The following is a 20,514-nucleotide window of genomic DNA, read 5'->3' as shown; positions in this document are numbered from 1 at the left end:
TGTTTTTTTTTTTCTCTTACGGATCATTCGATTCCACAGAGTCTCTATATCACCGCACGTTTTACTCCTTCTGTCGGTTCGTATCAATTTATAACACGGCCTTAAGTAACGCCCGGCGAATCACAATTCTACCGTTATCTAGGGCGATGCCTACTCTGCTCGTCGCCGCTCGCTCACCCTGTCTTCCATTGGCACGTCGCTACGAACGTTCGCCGATAGCTTCTCTCGTAACCTTTCGTCGGCCAATTGGGGGCTCCCTTACGTCGGTCAAGCCCAATGGGCACTCAGCTTTTATGTGATGACGTCACTAGCCATTTGACCAACGTAAGCGCAACCGCTTAGTCATACGCAGCCACACACCGAACGACATCCGGAACGCCAGATTCGAGCAGGATATTGTTTCGTACCTGTTTAAGCAGCAATTTTTGCTCTATTCCGTTACTACGAGCGTCGATTTTACCTATTTCGGAGCTATAAACTCGAGGTAACTGCCAAAAATCTCAAATAATTCTACTCACTCTCGGCCAATGGAGAGTGCGGAAAATTAATTTACTTTCTTTAAGTTGGCAGTTCCGTATGCCGCGAAATATAAAACTTGAAGACGTATCGGATCTTCGTGCACGCGATCTTGCGTTAATTTGTATAGAAATTCAAATGTTCGAATGTCTTTTGTTTCTTGGTCTTACTGTTAATCAGATGAAATTAGAAGGTCAACGATGGAGCGAGTTACTCCACGTGGTTTCCGATCGAAGGGTGCGAATCAGGCAGAAATATTAAGAGCCCGTCAGCGGGATGATATGTTTGTTACAAATTTGCGGGAAAACTTATCAGAATTGATGCACAAACTCGGTGGCAGCAAATTACTTCTACACATCGTACAGTCCGATCTACCAGCCAAATTCGCCTATTTCATTGCTACTACAGCAATGAACAATCAGACTATTGGTGAGGAGTACACTGGCATTATTCAAGCTGACCTGAAAGCCTTAAAAGTTCCATCGCTCGCTGTGGGTATTCAGTTTTGGAACATCCGCTGAATTCAAATGCCCGTTTTTATAAACAGACTGAAATTATCTTTCAGGCACGAACGTTAGCCATACTATTGGAATGCTTTGGCGAACAAGTCTTGATAAGGATATTAGACAGACTATTGGTCTCAATCAACAATCCAGGAAACGAATTAACACCCGAGGCGAAATCTATTCTAAATTTCTCATTGACGAGACTCAGAACTGCTATTCCCATTGTAATTCTAGCCCATCGAGGTCTCTTCTATATTCTTGGTCGGTATTACAGCCTCAGCAAAAGAATCGCTGGTGTTGATTACATCAAGGTGCGTTGACCGTACTGTCTACCCCTGCTCAAAGCATATTTGATAGTAAAAATTGCAAATATTTTTCGCAGGTATACGGCCGTCGTCCAGCCGAAGGGATAAGTTGGGGTTTGCGATTGTTGGGGGTGGCAACGATCGCTCAATGTTTATTGAAGCTCTGGAGCAGCCGACAGTTATCAGCATCTGAGGAGGCAAAAACAGTTGAAATCACGAAAGGGTTGGGCACAAATTCACGTAGCTGCCAATTATGCCTCGAAGTTGTACCAACGACCGCAACACCCTGTGGTCATCTTTTCTGTTGGCAGTGTATTTCTGATTGGCTTGCCGCCAGACCGCAGTGCCCATTGTGCAGAGAGTATGCCCATCCATCTAGAATTATATATTTATTAAATATTTGAGAAATGCGGGCAGAGAAGAAAAAAAAGTGGCAAACACACATGCGTTATTTCCATTCCAATTTGACAAACCGTTAGATACATGTACTAGGTACGGAGATTGTTTCACAGCATGAAAAAAGTAAATGCATGCCAAATAATAACAATTCCTTCGCTTGTTGATAATAAATACGTTTTGTATCATTATAAGCTTGGCTATAATTATTACACTGATGAAGGATCACGCAATAACCCATTACAACAACTTATGGGAAAAATTTAAAATTCCAGTTGTGAAAGAGGAGAGATTGGTAAAATAAAACACAAACAACCGATGTCAGATCTGATTAAAATATATAAAAAAAAGTTTTTTTTCTCCAAATTACATTGTACACAAGAAATAAATTAAAAATCTTCAATCTTATTTGAAATCAGAATTTAAGTGAAACATGTTTTTGCCGTTCGTATGTTCATTTTTTTATCATTACAACGGTTATACGTGCTATATCATAGTCCATGTTGCTCGATTTTTATCGTAAACTTTTCAATATGGAATAGGTAGTTCGTGTTAAGTAGATAAATGTTTTATTCTAATTCACGTACTTAGTTTAGTTCAAGGCTTAGTGCCTGCAATTTTTAACAACGGAAGAAACGATGATTCCCTTTACAAATATTGTACAATTTGGTATAATATGTTACAAGCCAATTATGAATTACCATTACTTTTCATTTTACAATAACAATTTCATTCTTCTTTAATCTTGCGATAACGTCCTCTCATGCAGTAGAAATAGATTTTTAATTGTTTGTCATCAATAGGTCTGCGGTTCATTTGGTCTATGACGTTTTCAATCCCCAGCTCAGAATTCACATTTTTATTCCCGTTATCAACTAGCTAGCTAACTACGTGGATCTGGTGTTTCCTAATTCTAAGAATATTCTTCGAATTTCGGATACCTCATAACGTGAAAATGATTTAAATAACATGAAAAATTGTATTAATATTCACCGATTATACAGCGAGTCGATGACTCGATCCCGAATCTTCTTTTTGTGATCAACGATACTATTTTCGAATTCTATAATAATAAATACAAGTACGTACGTGTAATATTGTAAACGTTATTTTATATATGTGTTAATTATTAGGCGCGCGAACGATTCAAAGACTTCGATTATTATAAAAAGGATAACGTACGATATATTATATACAAAAATAACAAGTCTTATTGAGACGTATACGTAAGCCGAACACGACACGTTTCAATCGCGATACATGATGATGATATACACGTCAGCAACAATGGTGAGTTATCAATATGTGTGCACGTCACTCTTTTTAGTCAGGTGAATAATAATGATATTAATAAAATTTTCTCAGTTGAATCAAAGAAGAATCAATAACGATAAATTAATTATTTGTGATTAGCATGATGAGGGGAAGAAGCTAAGATGTCACGATGATCAACGGCTTAGGTCACAACGATGTACGCTGCGTTGAAAGGATTCCAACCTTTTCGGCAAAATTACCCAACAGATTACCCAGTGCCGAATCCGCGCCGTCTTTGAACTTGAACCCGATCGCCGAACAGTAGACGTTGTAAAATAACGTTCTTACGTTGTGGAGTCTTTCTTTCCGTCTTCTGGAAGCAAACGAAAATAATTTTTTTTTCTCTCCAAACTCTAAGTGTTAAAGATTTAAAGCTACAGAAGCCGGCGTAATCGATTAATTTATTATAGACACTACTTGCATATGTTCATCTCAAGTAATATTTCACGCCAAGATGTAAGATATCTGCTCAGATCAATTTCCGGATTAAAAATACAGAAATATTATTTTCATCAAGGTCACGTACTGCGTAAGGTGATCAAGAGTGGTCTGGGACAGGCCATCTTCCGTAATGGTGCAGCTAGAATCATGCGATAATTGTCCAGGACAAACTTCGCACATTGGTCTACAAACTGTTGAACAGGCACCAGAAGTAGTTTCGCTTCCGGAAGAATTGGCCATTGTTGAACCTCGGAGACTTCCGGTACCTGATATTATTTGCCAAGAGCCTCCGCTGACTGAGGATGTGGATTCATTTCTCTGTCGAAGCCTTCCTGAAACAGGTACGGCGACAGGAGATGTTCGAGTCTGCGGCAAAGGCGAACGCGGCCCCAATCCGCTACTCTCCCGATTGTGGGTAGTGTGCAAGGTCCGTGGAACCGTGTTTCTGAAGTACATAGATAAAAATCGGATTTATTTCACGGTAGCAGTCGGTAGTTAAGAGATTAGGGAATTCAGCGACTTCGTCAATAGTATGGGTCAGGGATACTTAATGGTCGTTTGGGTTTGGAATGCCTGCTTTGATTCAAGGGCGTTCAGGAGGCGGATCTGAAACGAAGGACCAGGGATGATAGCGAACATTCCTCGGGTTTACAGTGTGCCTCGAAATCGAGCCTGGAACGCAACATAATACTGTTAGGATTAATCAACTGTAGCCATACCCATTATTTTGAGATTCTTCCTGGCCTTCGTTGACAGGGGAAACCGTAGAGATAGCAGGTGGATTGTTGTCTTGACTATCGCGACTATTTTGACTAGCGGAACTGCACCAACTGTTGAGGCTTAAATTTGAGCTAACCGAACTAATCGTGACAAAGGATTCGTTATCAGACATGACGTTGTCTAGTTGGCAATCACTGTCGTTTCTAAGTACTGGGTGTTTAGTCTTTGAGCAGCGTGAACCCAATATGCTATATTCCTCATCCATTATGTTTTTCAAGAAAGAAAAACAAAAGAAGAATATTTCTTCTCCTTTGCTGAGCCGGTCCTCTAAGTTGTGGCCGAACAACATCCAGTCATACGCTATGGTGAAATAAAGTATTTGGTGTGCGTCCAGTGACTGGTGGATCATTCCGTCTGCCCATAAGCTTAGTCTGAGCAGCGAGACAAACAATGGAGTTCGATCCCACCCTAAAAAAAAGGAGTTAGTCAAGTGAGTATTTCATAAACGAAGTGGCGATTGCTAGTCCTGTTGATGATTCTCAGAAAAAAAACGTCCTTATAGTATCTCACCAGAAATGCAATGGATTAATAAACCGCTTCCATTGTCGGTTAAATAACGTAAAACGAGCTTCATGTAGTTTTGCGTTAGCTGGACTAGATCCCAGATTTTGTACTGGTCCCAATTTACCCTGAGCGGAGTGGAGACTGGATCTTCTGGAACGCCAATGGTCGCATCAACATGAGCTTGGCTCCAGTCGAACACGAGGCCCTTCCCATTGTAGTTCCTGTCTCTGTATTCCTTGAAGAATTCGCACCCAGGATATGGCAGTGAGATAATGGTAAAGTCTGAGTACCTTTTCTCCTTGTCGACCTTCTCCGAAGACGTGACACTATGTACCGGACAAAATAGCACTGCTTAGTTCAATAAATTTATCATCAATACAAAAAAAGTGAAAAGACACTGTGAAGTGATTCAACACAATTATTGTAGTAAAAAATCAACGACTGCAGGTTTCCTTTTGACAGCTTATTTAAACAAAAGTATATATCGTATTTTTCACTTTTGCTTTTTATATTTTGCTTAAATGATGAAATGCTGCGTTTAAGTAATAATTAAGAGGGTAGTTTGGTTTTTTGTGCCATCTTTAAATATAGCGTTACAATGTCTTCTGCATTTTATATAAAATTTGGGATTGAATATAATTGAAGAAGAATTTATGCATACGTTTGAGAAAAAAAATCATCTATTTGTCTCAGGAATAAAAACTATACTCCGATTTCTGTGACAAACCAACGTTATATATTATAAATACATAAAGATAAATGGTCGAAGGGGTTTAACACCTGAAATTGGTTATTGTTAATGATATTGATACTTACTTCATGCCAAATTTCACCTTCTTCTTTTCTACCATAAAGTCAACGATAGTCCCAACATTGAGAGTTTTGAGCAGTCTTATATCATGGCTTCTGACTCTGTCAAACAGCTGCCAGTCTCCAGAAGTCAATTCTCCGCCAGTAGCCTCGTCGACCTCTTCTTCAGGAGGGAGAGAGTTGGCACCGTCGTTACCCGAAAAGAAATAGTCCAGACCAGACCTGCCGTAAATTTCAGGTCCACCAGACAGCGTGGCGGAACGACAGATATATTTCCCTTTGTAGAGTATGACCGGCAAGGGAAACCTGGACCTGCATCTTGCGAATCTTGCATTTTTCATAAGTTCCCTGAGCTTATTGATATCATACATGCTCTCATAGATAGTATCTGTCGTCCTAGGCGGTGGCGTCGGTGAATCGGAATTAGAACTTCTGGTTTTTTCATTTTCGAAAAGGATCATTTGACTAGGATAATGAGCGCTAAGCTCACCACCGTTATTGCTTATCACAGAATGTGAGTAATCGATGTCGGAAATTAGCAGGCATCGCTGCATTATCGCTTGACTCTGCGAACAATTTAAGTGCGATGAGAAGTGCTGATGGGTGGAAAAAAAAATTTTGAGAATACGATGCGGTAGGAAATCAGAATAGAGACAATTAGAAACACGAAGGTGGCGTGTACACGAATTCCAGGTTAGATTAGGTTAGGTCGAGGTTCAAGCTAGCTAGTGCCGAGAAAAGAAGTTAAAAATAAAGAAGTCATTTGTCCGCGTTGTTTTTTCCTCTTTTTTCTTGAACAAGCTTAAAATTATCGACACCTACGTTGGCCTTGAGCAGACGTAGAGAAGCATGCCACGTTCGTGATACATAACCTTAAACGTGGGTTAAGATTAAAGGTAATATAATATTATTTAGGTGTATGCATTACCGTACTGTCAGCATCTTTGGCACGATAAGTATTTTTAGCAAAATGGACAAGCAGCTCTTGAAGATCTTCGTTTTTTATTTCACTCATGATATTCTTTTTTCCGTATTTTGTTTTCACTGTGTTTATGAATTGTTGTGATTATTTTTTTACACTCGTACTTATTACGTTTCGCTTTTGTTTCTCCCGTTCGTTTCCTTTTAGCCGTTCGCGGCTTCGAGTTCGTATCTTTTTTTTTTTATTTTTGTTTTCTTTTTTATAGTTCCTTATCTCTGTTCAATTCCTTCGCTGTTCTCTTTATTACTTTACTGTCCTTCTTTATTTCTCTTCATCTGTCGTTTCAAAACGTTTCGAAACTCTCGCGTCACAGCGTCGTTGGGCTAGGTGTAACGGATATGAATGCTTTACAACGTCTGGTATGCACATGTACCGAGCGAGATATATACCTCGGCGTCTCTAATGCCGATTGCCAAATTTCGGCGTTTCAAATCCCTCTTCCTTCTCCGCGCCGTCTTCTTCTTCTTCTACCTCTTCCTTTTCTTATAATTATTATTATTACTCTGCTTATCCCTTTTTTCATCATGTGGTCGGACACGCGGTGTTAATTCCTAATCCACCGTAACCTCTAGATTCAGATCAACAGTCTTTCGTTCTGTTGTTACGATTTCTATCCTAAGTTCTTTTACTACCAAGTTGGTTAAGTAAATTTAGTCCTTGTCCGATGATACAATTTTTACCCCTCGGTTAGCTGACCCCTTCCAGACATCGTTCAACTTCCCAACTTCCCCCCTCGCGCCACGCCACGAAGCTGTAGTGACGAGATGCGAAGCAGACGTCCTTGCGGTCATACGCTCATCCCGTTCTTCGCCCAAAGCGGAACCGTATACGATAAGGTGACGGTATAAATGTTCATATATGGGTCCGTGTATCTAAGCTATGACTGCTCATGATTTGTCACATTGCTCCATACAGTACTCTGTGTATATAACGTTATACGTGTCTCGCTTCATATGTTTGTAATGTATTGTATATTTATAAATGGATTTATAATCATGTATTGCATTATAGTATTTGTATGAAGTATTGCATCGTATAATTGTACACTTTATACATATACGTATTGAATTTAATTGAAAAGTAATAATTTACAACTCTACCGTTGCAATCTGTATCGTTAACACTGTCAACACGATACCGTTACGTCTGACTTTTGGGTTTCTCAGTATCTCGGGAGTTTTTTGATGTTTAAACATTTCTGTTTGTTGAACAACTAGAAATATTGCAATGAAAGCTATTGGATCATTGAGTAATCATGTTAATCTTATTCTCTGAATTTTTTTTAGATTTTTTGGACACTCCTAAGTGGGTTAAAAATGGCCAAGAACGGCGTAGTCACAAAAACACGACGTGGCCGACGCAGGGTTAACTTTACACCTGGCACGGCGTATTGTCAATAATTCTTACCATTAATCCTATGAGATTGCGGACCAAGTCGCTAGAGGTGAACTTTCATGTTGTGCATTATTTTTCTTATTTTAGAATTGAACGATTTGTGTACATGTTTGATGGAGAACATGTTTGGTTTACATGATTCTGTAGCTTTTAACTCATGGTAGATTTGTATTTACTAACTTTGAGATTGCCATTAGCCTTCGATAAATGCGTGGATGTGTTAACCTGGAAACAGGAAAAAATTTCGATTCTATTTACACCAGAGAATTATGGAAGCAAAGATTACAAAACATCATATCACGTATGGACGCAAAACTACAAGTAGATGAGGATTCCGGTGCAGTATAGCAGTAAGTTCAACTTCTTCGAAGCAGCATTGGCTGCGTTCTAGGAAGTGTTTCGAAGAATATTGTAAAATCTTTTCACAAGTGAATGTGCGAGTTATATGGAAAGTAAGAAAGTGATTACCTATCACAGTATGGCAATTTTGAATCGCAAACTTTGTTGTATCAGAAAAATTATTGCGAACCTCTTACGTGCTAAGGAAACTCGGTGTATTCAAAGAATATTTGTGAGAAAATCAAACAAACGAATTGGTTGATGGGTTGAGGATTTTTTTGAGATATTCGTCGGACCATGACTATTTTGATATGTGTATTCTGTGTATTTTGGCTATAACTATGGACATAATAATCTTGGATAAATGAGCCTATGCACTGTTCTCTCTCGTGAACAGATGTCGATATACTGTCTAAGGTATTGTTTAATTAAAGGTTTTTCGGAATAAGGGGCCATCCATGAATTACGTCGTACGTTAACGGGGGGGGGGGGGGGGGGGGGGGGGGCAGGGTATCACCGTGATGTGACATAGTGTGATAAGGGGTAGGAGGGGTCAAAAGTTTTGTGACCTCACATGTTAAAATTTAAAGTACTAAAACATGAAATTTATATATGAAGATTATTTAATGAAAATAAGAATGAAATGAAAATAACTGCTTTCTTTTGATTATTTTTAAATACATGCATAAGTTTGAAAAATTTGTGACGTCACATCAGGGGGGGGGGGTCTAAAAATGTGACAACCTGTGACAAGGACGGGGGGAGGGGTCTGGAAGTTTTAAAATTCGTGTGACGTGATTAATGGATGGCCCCTGAGGTAAATGCTTTTTAAGTTTTTTTTAATCAAGGGCGTTACCATTACTTTTTTCTCGATTTTTAGAGCGAAAAAATTTTCGTCTCATAATCGTTGTGTACGATCCTTCGTGCACTAATTGAACCCTGAGAACGCTAGAAAAGATATCTGGGACACCATGGAACCAACGGCTGAGGAAATAAGGAGAAAGTTAAACTATAGTTGAAAACTACAAAAATAACTATTCTGTACAACATTTTTTACTTTTTACTTGGAGTAATGTAAATTCTTCTTTGTACTCCTTAAGTAATAGTGAGATTTCTGATGTAATGTGAAATCGTTATGTTGCATTTCTTCTTGTGTATCACGTGAATACTATTTGTCTACGTGTGAGGTACGATACACTGACACCCGAACACTTGTACTAGAAATAAGATATGTTTAATGAAATACAAATGAGACTCAGCATCTATGAATTTGTGATTTTACCCTTCCACCTTTTTGAAAACCCAGTTCAAATTTGATGTTTTCGGCGATGAGTTTTGATCCGTTGCTCGCAGCGTATTGGGACTGCGCTCAATCGGATTTTCTCGCAAAATCACGTCGATATAGTGCACCAAAGGATTGATTCCAGCACTTTTCAAAGTCGCAAAAATTTTCGCCAAAAACATAAAGGGGTTAGCCTTACTTTTTTTTTGGGCGAAAAATTTTTAGTCTCAGATTCGATTTGTACAACCATTTCCAGACTAACTGGACCCCAAGGAACTCAGAAAACGCAGCAAAATAAGCGTGGGACCACTAGGAGAGAAATGACGATCACAAGAGCACCAGCTGAAAAATGTCAAAAACACAGGTTCTCGTTTTTTGGCTGTAACTTTTGATCCGTTGCTCCCAGCGTGTTGGGACTGCGCTCAATTGAATTTTCTCGCAAAATCACGTCGATATAGTGCACCAAAGGATTGATTCCAGCACTTTTCAAAGTCGCGAAATTTTTCGCCAAAAACACAAAGGGGTTAGCCTTACTTTTTTTTTGGGCGAAAAATTTTTAGTCTCAAATTCGATTTGTACGACCATTTTCAGACTAACTGGACCCCAAGGAACTCAGAAAACGCAGCAAAATGAGCGTGGGACCACTAGGAGAGAAATGACGATCAAAAGAGCACCAGCTGAAAAATGTCAAAAACACAGGTTTTCGTTCTTTGGCTGTAACTTTTGATCCGTTGCTCCCAGCGTGTTGGGACTGCGCTCAATTGAATTTTCTCGCAAAATCACGTCGATGTAGTGCACCAAAGGATTGATTCCAGCACTTGTCAAAGTCGCGAAAATTTTCGCCAAAAACACAAAGGGGTTAGCCTTACTTTTTTTTTGGGCGAAAAATTTTTAGTCTCAGATTCGATTTGTACGACCATTTTCAGACTAACCGGACCCCAAGGAACTCAGAAAACGCAGCAAAATAAGCGTGGGACCACTAGGAGAGAAATGACGATCAAAAGAGCACCAGCTGAAAAATGTCAAAAACACAGGTTTTCGTTCTTTGGCTGTAACTTTTGATCCGTTGCTCCCAGCGTGTTGGGACTGCGCTCAATTGAATTTTCTCGCAAAATCACGTCGATGTAGTGCACCAAAGGATTGATTCCAGCACTTGTCAAAGCCGCGAAAATTTTCGCCAAAAACACAAAGGGGTTAGCCTTACTTTTTTTTTGGGCGAAAAATTTTTAGTCTCAGATTCGATTTGTACGACCATTTTCAGACTAACCGGACCCCAAGGAACTCAGAAAACGCAGCAAAATAAGCGTGGGACCACTAGGAGAGAAATGACGATCAAAAGAGCACCAGCCGAAAAATGTCAAAAACACAGGTTCTCGTTCTTTGGCTGTAACTTTTGATCCGTTGCTCCCAGCGTGTTGGGACTGCGCTCAATTGAATTTTCTCGCAAAATCACGTCGATATAGTGCACCAAAGGATTGATTCCAGCACTTTTCAAAGTCGCGAAATTTTTCGCCAAAAACACAAAGGGGTTAGCCTTACTTTTTTTTTGGGCGAAAAATTTTTAGTCTCAGATTCGATTTGTACGACCATTTTCAGACTAACTGGACCCCAAGGAACTCAGAAAACGCAGCAAAATGAGCGTGGGACCACTAGGAGAGAAATGACGATCAAGAGAGCACCAGGTGAAAAATGTCAAAAACACAGGTTCTCGTTCTTTGGCTGTAACTTTTGATCCGTTGCTCGCAGCGTGTTGGGACTGCGCTCAATCGAATTTCCTCGCAAAATCACGTCGATATAGTGCACCAAAGAATTGATTCCATCACTTTTCAAAGTCGCGAAAATTTTCGCCAAAAACACAAAGGGGTTAGCCTTACTTTTTTTTTGGGCGAAAAATTTTTAGTCTCAGATTCGATTTGTACGACTATTTCCAGACTAACTGGACCCCAAGGAACTCAGAAAACGCAGCAAAATAAGCGTGGGACCACTAGGAGAGAAATGACGATCAAAAGAGCACCAGCTGAAAAATGTCAAAAACACAGGTTCTCGTTCTTTGGCTGTAACTTTTGATCCGTTGCTCGCAGCGTGTTGGGACTGCGCTCAATCGAATTTCCTCGCAAAATCACGTCGATATAGTGCACCAAAAGATTGATTCCAGCACTTTTCAAAGTCGCGAAAATTTTCGCCAAAAACACAAACGGTGAAATTTATTTACGTATCAATAATTTTATTACAGGTTACATAAAATAGTAGCGATACAATAGTGTTCATATTATATCTAGGGCAGGGGCATTTGACCTGTATGCAGAAAGGAACTTGAACTCTTCTCACGAACTATAATAATAACTATCTTATACAGTATCGGTAATACTCTGCTTGATGAAATGTATATTGTATTTCTATTCCCTAGACTGTAGTCAGACTTCTCATGCAATTTTCGTTCTATGCATTTCATTTTGTTTGGCTTGAACTCTAATACTATTGGAAATATCATACTTACTATATCAATCAATATAATATTATAATACTTAGACATTGGTGTAACATATTTCTATTAGTACAATGTATTAGTATAACACATTACAATCATACTCTTCGAAACCTTGGTAAAGTTGCGTATACTCACACTTGAACATTTGTATTATACTAACTTACGTTGAATAAACTTAAATTGAACTGAAATCTGCCTCCAAAAACCCAGTTCAAATTGCATGGTTTTCAGTTGTAACCTTTCATCAGTTGTTTACATCGATTCGAGACTGTACGCAACTTTCCTCTCGCAAAGTGACGGTCACATGGAGTCTGGACACATCGATTTCAGCATTTTTCAACATCCGCAAAAATGGAAAGAAAAACATAGTCGATATAGTGCAGCAATGACGCATTTTCATCATTATTTAAAATCGGTTAAATTGCGACTGAAAAAATACAAAGAAGTTATCCATGCTTTTTATTTTTATTTGCTATTTCTGGAACCAACAATTTTTCTTCGTTGAATCCAAAAACAACATGCACGTCACCGTAGAACCAAGAGCTGAGACGCTGTTCAAAGATTTTTTACTTGTAGATTCTAATCGCAATATTCGAAGACGCATAATTCGAATAGAATTCATCTTGCCGCTTGAGAAATCCAACAAAATCACTACGCTCGTATCTTTCGTACCTTCTGACCTTTCCATGTTAGCGACTTTTGACCTGTTGCAATAATTTTTCTTCTCACATTCTTCTCAATACGGCGTATCAACAAGACTATCCACTACTCGTTGAATATCATGCAAAATCACACGGTTGAAGACGTCGGGGTTTTTTTTTTTTCAGAAAAAGGTACAGTTGTGAAGAACAGTCCTATGCTACCCGATCATTTTTGTACGTTTTATTCCATCAACTACTGGTTCACAAGCTGCAGTCTTTATTATTTCAATCAGTTCCAATCAATCAATACTCCTATTATCTACAATTAATTAGTAAATTACTCATTCACGCATGGAGATAAATTTTTGTTCCATGGGTGCAAGGTACAAAATACTTATTCTGCAGAAAGTGAGCGCTGGTATAATAACCAATTGGTGGTTCGCTAGTTTGCAGTGGTTGTACCGACGCAGTGGCTGCGTTTCTCCGACAGGTGTTGTCAGTCTGACATCCTTCTGCCACGTGTTATCGACCGAGACTAAAATAAACAACAATGCAGGATGCATCAGATACATCGACTATGTAACAATAATGTAGATATGGAAGATCACAAGAATGAATAAAATAGCTAATTCGGTGTGTAGTTTCATGGTATGGTACTTCTGAGTCTTATTGCAGGTTCTGTAAAACCCAGTCATTATTAGTATTTACCTACCTATCGGTAGTGGGAATGAATTCGACACAGTTTTCAAGTTTACTGTGTTCATCGGTTGACGGTCCTCAACCCCGAAGAAACTTAGTACCCACAAGTTCCACCAGGTGGCAGGTGCTGTCGGATCAGTAGCAGACTGCGGCTAGCTTCAAGCTTGACGCTATGACATAGATCGTATAACATATAGAGATTCATAAGAGTTAAAAATTAGAGATCCCAATCTTATAAAGTTTGGATGGATAAAGTCTAGACTAGTTTGTAGGTCAGTATCGCAAATATCTAGTCTAAATTGATAGCTGGATATTTCAGGCATTTTGATAAATATGTTCTTCGGAAAGTTTTGCGCAGATGCTGTTTACATAGAATTTGTCGGATTTTATGGAACCTTGTCATGTATCAATAAGTAATGGTGTAGAATAGGCCTATAAATGTACGTGATACATGTGTATATTTTTAATATAAATACAGTATCGCGTTACCGGACATTTATCAGAGTTGAGATAATCACGATCGTGACACTTTCACGATGTCTAATAAATGTATGCTTATGCACACATTCATTAATTAGGCATTAATTGAATAATAACGCATTATTAGACTATAAATTAAACTTTATTGACACGCAGTATTGCTCCGTAATATCCTCATCGTTGTCGCAATGTTTGCATTCGTGTTATAACCTAATTACCCTGGTTAATTAATTAGCTTTGAAGAAGTATGTGCGTACTTTTAATCTGCAGGTGTAATTAGTATACGAGTGATTTATTCATTCAAATAACGAATGAATAGCGGTTCATTACATTCAGACGACTCTAATCATTATTTTTCATTCTCCTGCAGTGAATTATACATTATATACACGTGTCTCGACTAACTTAGAAATTGAACATAGAATTTAATATTATGAGTTATTCCGACTGTGTAAACACATGACGAAATATAATTTCGGAATGGCTATACATCGATGAGGAAAGTTTTGCGGCTTATATGCACGAGCATAAAATTCTACAGTTATTCGTAATTTAAAATCAAAAAGTACGCCACTGTTTACCGGGCATTATACATATATTTGCATTATTTGGTTAAATTCATTATGTAATTAAGTAATCCGTGTGTTCCACAAGCCTGCATTGTTGCAATGGAGATGAAAAAGTTATTCTGCCGGTATAATAACTTGAATATCCTATTATCGTGCCCCTAGATATTCTCCGAGAGAATTCTTCAGCGTACTCTGTGATCACGTGTCTTGAATATCACACGGATGAAACAATAAAGTATAACGTTCGACAACTTGTCGTTTTCGGTTAACGTTCGAACAGCAGTTTCCTAATTTCCGGGAAAGCTTTCGTTAGGCACGGGTTTCAGAGGAATTGATTTTCCAAAACACTGCCCAGCGTAATTAACCCCAGGCTGATCTCTACTCGGCTTAGCCATCGGACAGGCCGAGGAAGGAAATCCAGAAGGTATTGCTTCTGGCATAGGAATTTCCTCCCTGAATTATGAATGGCTTAATTGATCCTGTCGCGAAATCAACGGAGAAATACGCCGACTGAGAATATCGTCAACAGCAATGTCAAACGTAACCTCACTGCCGCCATCTCAGCCGAATCAAAGCCGTAGTTCCGTTTGTTATTCCTTTTAATAGATAACATATTATATGTATGTATATACAATACATGATAGAGACGATCGAGACCATCGGTTCTTCCGAAAAGCATACTATACCTGACAACAATCTCACGGATCTCACGTATAATATTCTCGTTTTCCTGCCACAAAATGGCGCCCGGTCCTTCTCACTAGGATTTGTCACCCCTAAACTAGAGTTTGTGATTTATTCCAGGGTGTTGAACACGCTGCGATGTAATACAATAACGTCAACATGATTGGAATCGGTATTAATTCGCCCGACGTAAGTCAACCATTTGCATAGATTGCTGACGGAAATCCCCATAATTTTAACACGTTAAGTTTAAGGCAGACGGCCGCGTTTCCTTCCTGTGATCGATTGTCATACAGTAGTTACACAATTGTCTCATCTAATCGTACGCGAGCAGATTAGAACAATGAACCAATTAGAATATAAGGAAGGATACTTTCCTTAATTTGATAAGAAGACATTCATTCATTTAGTCATACAAATTATTGTATTCGTAGGCTGCAAAAATCTTCCAATATTTGACTCTATAACATCGTGATATTAATTATGATCAAGAAATGAAACATCGCATTAACTGTTTACAAAAAAGAAGGTCCGTTTCAATGATTTTGTAAAAAATAGTCGTCTGAGTAAAATTGAGCAATCGTAGACGAAAAGCGAACGAATCTATCAGATTTTTTAAAATAATTTCGAAGCGATTTAAGATTTTGAATCAAAGCTTGGATATCCAAGCTTTTCTTTGTCACTGACGAATGCAATTATTTCATAAATATTTAATGTTTCGAATTTTGCCCAACCAATCGTTTCAAGTCGCCATTTTGCAATTTGACCGCTACATTATTCACGGAAAATTATATAGTATAATGTACATCGACGACTGGATTATGTCTGATGCGGAGCCGATTTACTACTCTTGGTTCAGTTAACCCTGCAGTGTAAATCGATAGTTGTATGGGTTTTTTGGTCCTTTTTTGTTGCCATTTTTATGTCTCAATAAACAGGTTTACGAGCTGCTTCGGCCTCATGCGCAACTACCCATCTGCAAGTTCTGAACCACAATGTGTATCGTGCTGCACTTTATTGCGTGATTTTCATGTCAACTTTAATACCTGTGCACGGAAATTGTGATTTCCTAGCCCGTGCCGAGAAAACTAGCTGTCCAATGCCTTATAATGTATGCAGATATCTTTTACTCTGCATGTATTCATAAAATAATAATGTTCGTGCGAATTATTGTTTTCCAAATCAGTTATTCCTTATAGATGACGTTCAGTAGTTTGTTGCAATCTTCTATGAATTTGGAAGTCCCTGGAAATTGTCTAGAACGCAAATGAAAACATTTGAAAACTTTATGATGAGATATGTAAATCGGTAGTAATCAAGCTTGATAAATTTTAAGGACTTGAAATGTTAAATTGGAGTTCCATTTAAGGGCTATTCGCATTTCTCCGTATCTCCATTTCCCGTTCCATGCCATGTCCGCCTCTTTTTCCGGCCGGAAACGCATCGCGGCGATGCCTCTTCCTCAGCGGTTAGCGCGTAGTCCAGTAAATGGGTAACTGACCCGGCGCGTGCGAACGGTCGTTGAACGAACCATTCAAATTGGGGAATCCCCGAACACGCAGCGGAGCACTTAACGAAGCTATTTAGCGCGCGATTGGGCGGCGCGCGCAGTTCTAATTAATTTTATTTCGTGACCGCAAAGCGTCATGCCTCGAGTAATGCCCGCCACTTTGCAGGTTATAATCCCATGACATCTACCAACTGCATTTTAATACTCCCGCTTTTTTCCCACGCTAGAGCTGTGGAACATTCGTTGCAGGAAAAATTTCGTTCGGTATATTTACTGCAGAAAATTTCAGTGAAACCGTATCGGTATAAACCCTTACGTAAACAGAACGCAAGGTATATAGGATGTTTCAAGTAAACGCCACAGTATGTTGGGTTACCTACCACTGAGGGGAACAAATATCGGTACGAGTTAAGTATCGGTAAGTAGCGCGTTTAAAGTCCTCGCGAGTAAGCTGAAACTGTCCGTGTTGCCAAGTTGTGTTGATTAAGCTAAGCAGTTGTTTCGTTGTTTATAACCGATGTCATCCAGCTGAAGCATTCAGTGATCGCGTCCCGGAGTCACTTCAAAATGACTATAAGATTCGACTTGAGTAAAGCGATAATGATTCGGTGGATCTGTTTTACCGACATTTGTTCCCCTCAGTGGTAGGCAACCCAAAAAGACTTCGGCGTTTACTTGAAAACATCCTGTATATCATTATATTATATTATACTACCGGGGTGCGACAAAGCTACTAAAAGTTTTGCGATTTTGTTCGGCGAAAGGCGTTGGTTATCGTCTATTCACTGATTCCGTGTCCAACTGTCGCCGTTTCCTGCGCACATAGCCGCGAATTTAACGAAAGGTAAACATCTGATCCGCCGGACGAATTCCCCCAAATGCCTCGATTTGGTCGGGGCGATATAGCCACTTAGCGGGTTTACGGTTTAATTTCTTTCCCGGCAATGAAAATTCCCCGGTTAACGGCCCTGTGGATTCTCCTCGTCGCTTCTCGGGTGGCTTGCTTCATGCGGTAGGATCTATCAAGTTTGCAAAGTAACGCGTGTGCCGTAGGCCATTATATACTTGAAATAACAGAGGTTGATCTTTCAGCGTCTTCAAAAGTTAATTAAAGTTCGTATTCAAGTGCCTGCAGATAAGCGTTACTCTGCGTGGCGCACATATCACACCATGGCGCGAGGCTCCTTCTGGAGCAGCCATCTATAAGCCTTGGGACGTCCAGGTTATTGAAATTTGAAACGTAAATTGTACGTCTGTATAAGTCTACCAGTAACTTACCCACCCGTATCATCAACCGAGCTGTCGAGTCGTTACGTGAATTATCTCAGCCTTTCATCTCGCCTAAACTTTCGCCCACTTCATACATCCAAAGCCTTCATATTTGCGTGATGATAACTTCTCAAGTATCTCCTTGCTTTGCAAAAGAAATTTAACGAGAAGCCCACCTTATTCCTTCAATTTTGGATAATTGTTATTATACGACGATAGGAAGCATAAGAGTGATTATTCACGTTAACAAACGCGCGTTTTCTGGATGCTCAACGTGAGGTCAAGGTGTGCTCTAAACGGTGATGCGCAGTAGCAAAGTCACGTGATCCCCGCACGACGTCACGATAGAAATCCATTTCTGTCGTATAAAAAGTACAACATAACCGTTGAAACCAGTTATTTAACATTTGAGAATTATTCCCCCATCAAATATGATTCGGTGGACGTAAGAATGAATGGCTGTTTTATAAGTTTTTGAAATGATGCTCGGTATGACGTCATGTGTGGGCACGTTCTCATTGGCCGAAGCGGCAGTGATGCGCAAGAACACACCTGATATGCTCCACTCTGAGCAATTCCGTTTTCCATTTGTTACCGTATAACGTGGCTGATGCGAAACTCGGAGCTGCTCAGAGTGGACTTGTACCCTAAATTGCCTATAATTAGGGGTCCCCGTTGCACTTCCACGAAAATGCTTGATACACACTGAAACAGAAATTCAGCATGGACAACTATAGACAAAAAAAAAGTCTGATGTCAGTCTAACACTATGTGATGGTCAAGTTTCAAAGGAACCATATAAATGGTTCTATAGTAGTCTGCACTAGCAAAATTTTGATCAATTTTAACTCGACCAATTTTTTTAGAGTACAATCTTTTATAGGTACCCATAACTTATAGACGATTTCAGATCAGGGTAAAGAGTGTAATACAGTACTCACGTTCGCCAGAACTCGGCTAATTCTAGGATGAAGATCGGAGGGTATATTTCTGCTCGATGTACTTCCTACTTCTGGCATTTCAGGCATCCGCATGGACCACGTATTACCGGCTTCCTCAAAGCGCTGCATAAATGGCTTCATCGCCGGAGGGCTTGTTTTTGAACTGGTGCACTTGGCCAGAGTCATTTCCTTCCTTCGGCGTCCGAGATTCCTCGCTGCTTGCCCAAGTCTCTTACTGAGTAACGGTCCGGGTCGCCATAGATCGAGAGTGCGGGTCTGCAACTCTGGCGACAGTCCAAATGAAACTACATTTTTATCCTCCGATTATTCTCAAGCCACTTCATCCACGGCTGTAGTAACGTATTTATGAACGTTTCGACCGTTCGAATGCATACCGTAACACCTTACGCTTTAAAAGCCGCGAATCCTTGGAAAGTTGGGAATCCAAGAGATTTCGCGAATTGAGTTTTATTAATATAGGTACAGACACCAAGGATCGGAGTTGACGCTCTTCCGCATCTCGCATTTTTCCTCATTGCCAGACTGGATTTTTCTCCCTGATTTGCTCGACGGAACAGAAAATAAGTTACTCGCATTCTTCGGGTATCCACGAGCCAAAGTTTACTGTTAATGCTGCTACGTCAATGAGCTCGATGGGTTTTGATGGAATTTGTTAGCCCTGCGGTGTAATATCAGAAAAGCCCGACGTTATACCGGCATTAAATTTCTGAAAAACCGACAACTTTTTTGCAACTTTTTCTAACAGAGATCTTTATACACAGCTCTTGAAAGTAATTTTGCATGATAAAAACAAGTCTCTAAACAAGAATTTATTCCCGTAGCCTGAAGCTGCTGCTGATGCTGCTGCTGCTGTTTCTGCTTCTTGTTCTACGTCTTATTTTTATACTTCTTCTTATCATTATCATTATTATTATTCTTTTTCTAAGTTAATTTCTGCTCCAATCAAGCCGGCAACACCTCGCAAAGCCAGATACCTTGCGGCTGTTATACTGAAACGCTAATTGCAAGTGTTGTTGCCATTTTCTATCAGTACGTGTAACATGGATACAAGTATAAAGCTTAGCTCAGTTTCTGGTTGGTCTTACTTAACTCGGTGCAAAGGAACTTCACGTGATTTCCGGCTGATGGGAATAGGCGGAAGTTCATCAGTCGGTTGCCTCCTGGCATACGTATTAAAGCTGAGCGCACGTTTTTACTTTGTATAACTTATATCATGGTTCAGATGTAAGAAAAGTATTGGTTTCCGTTGAAATTTACTTCCTCCAATTACGACGAATCCTTACGTTTTCAAGCCACTGTAAGAGTATGTGTCGGAAAATAGGTTCTTTGAAAACTAATCGAAATTTCACTTTTCGACAAGCTAACGAACAAAACACGAAGTTCAGAAGTTCGTGCAAGATTTTATTATACATATTCAGATGACGATGGGGATAAAAAATGATCATATACAGTTTATTCTACTTTTCCCTGTACGTGATCTTACGATTAGTGTATTGCAATTTCACAGTTATCCGAATCACGATCGACGGTAATTCCCAAAACCGAATTGATTACCATTATCCATTGCAACAATAATCCCACCACCGGTATCGAAATAAATGACAGTTGCAAATTTCCACATTAAGTTGGCAGGCTGCGTCCA

The 20,514-nt window shown here is 39.5% G+C and overlaps 2 protein-coding genes and 1 long non-coding RNA gene across 7 annotated transcripts; 2 read left to right on the top strand and 1 right to left on the bottom strand.

Moving 5' to 3' along the window:
• Positions 1-312: 312 nt before the first annotated feature.
• Positions 313-2,374, top strand: LOC124183882 (peroxisome biogenesis factor 10). Of its 3 annotated transcripts, none has more exons than XM_046573023.1 (4): positions 313-484; positions 710-1,007; positions 1,082-1,333; positions 1,405-2,374. In XM_046573023.1, the coding sequence occupies exons 2-4, from the start codon at positions 717-719 to the stop codon at positions 1,729-1,731; spliced, it is 870 nt and encodes a 289-aa protein (XP_046428979.1). In that variant the 5' UTR covers positions 313-484; positions 710-716; the 3' UTR covers positions 1,732-2,374. The 3 variants fall into 3 exon arrangements, with proteins under 3 accessions (XP_046428979.1, XP_046428978.1, XP_046428977.1); XM_046573022.1 differs by having other exon boundaries at positions 315-484; positions 707-1,007; XM_046573021.1 differs by having other exon boundaries at positions 318-484; positions 697-1,007.
• Positions 2,045-7,010, bottom strand: LOC124183879 (myotubularin-related protein 14). 2 transcript variants are annotated; one of them, XM_046573014.1, is made up of 6 exons: positions 6,501-7,010; positions 5,579-6,138; positions 4,769-5,088; positions 4,198-4,666; positions 3,564-3,923; positions 2,045-3,347 (listed from the first exon to the last, which is right to left on the bottom strand). In XM_046573014.1, the coding sequence occupies exons 1-6, from the start codon at positions 6,585-6,587 to the stop codon at positions 3,185-3,187; spliced, it is 1,959 nt and encodes a 652-aa protein (XP_046428970.1). In that variant the 5' UTR covers positions 6,588-7,010; the 3' UTR covers positions 2,045-3,184. The 2 variants fall into 2 exon arrangements, with proteins under 2 accessions (XP_046428970.1, XP_046428969.1); XM_046573013.1 differs by having other exon boundaries at positions 2,045-3,350; positions 6,501-7,007.
• Positions 7,011-7,046: 36 nt separating this feature from the next.
• On the top strand, positions 7,047-9,322 carry LOC124183884. 2 transcript variants are annotated; one of them, XR_006871072.1, is made up of 4 exons: positions 7,047-7,390; positions 7,841-7,998; positions 8,147-8,299; positions 9,169-9,322. It is a non-coding gene; the product is annotated as an uncharacterized LOC124183884 (long non-coding RNA). The 2 variants fall into 2 exon arrangements; XR_006871071.1 differs by having other exon boundaries at positions 7,841-8,299.
• The last annotated feature ends 11,192 nt before the right edge of the window (positions 9,323-20,514 follow it).

Source organism: Neodiprion fabricii, chromosome 5 (assembly GCF_021155785.1).
Source record: "Neodiprion fabricii isolate iyNeoFabr1 chromosome 5, iyNeoFabr1.1, whole genome shotgun sequence".
NCBI lineage: Eukaryota > Metazoa > Arthropoda > Insecta > Hymenoptera > Diprionidae > Neodiprion > Neodiprion fabricii.
This window is presented reverse-complemented; position numbering and strand designations above follow the sequence as displayed.

What these genes read in the sequence shown, in the direction of transcription:
- LOC124183879 (XM_046573013.1), bottom strand. Translation starts at nt 6,587, where the DNA reads ATGAGTGAAATAAAAAACGAAGATCTTCAAGAGCTGCTTGTCCATTTT. An exon ending in AAGGTGAAATTTGGCATGAA is followed by an intron (nt 5,089 to 5,578) that starts GTAAGTATCAAT and finishes TCCGGTACATAG; the next exon opens with TGTCACGTCTTCGGAGAAGG. An exon ending in ATTAATCCATTGCATTTCTG is followed by an intron (nt 4,667 to 4,768) that starts GTGAGATACTAT and finishes CCTTTTTTTTAG; the next exon opens with GGTGGGATCGAACTCCATTG.
- LOC124183882 (XM_046573023.1), top strand. Translation starts at nt 717, where the DNA reads ATGGAGCGAGTTACTCCACGTGGTTTCCGATCGAAGGGTGCGAATCAG. An exon ending in TAAAAGTTCCATCGCTCGCT is followed by an intron (nt 1,008 to 1,081) that starts GTGGGTATTCAG and finishes ATTATCTTTCAG; the next exon opens with GCACGAACGTTAGCCATACT. An exon ending in CTGGTGTTGATTACATCAAG is followed by an intron (nt 1,334 to 1,404) that starts GTGCGTTGACCG and finishes TATTTTTCGCAG; the next exon opens with GTATACGGCCGTCGTCCAGC.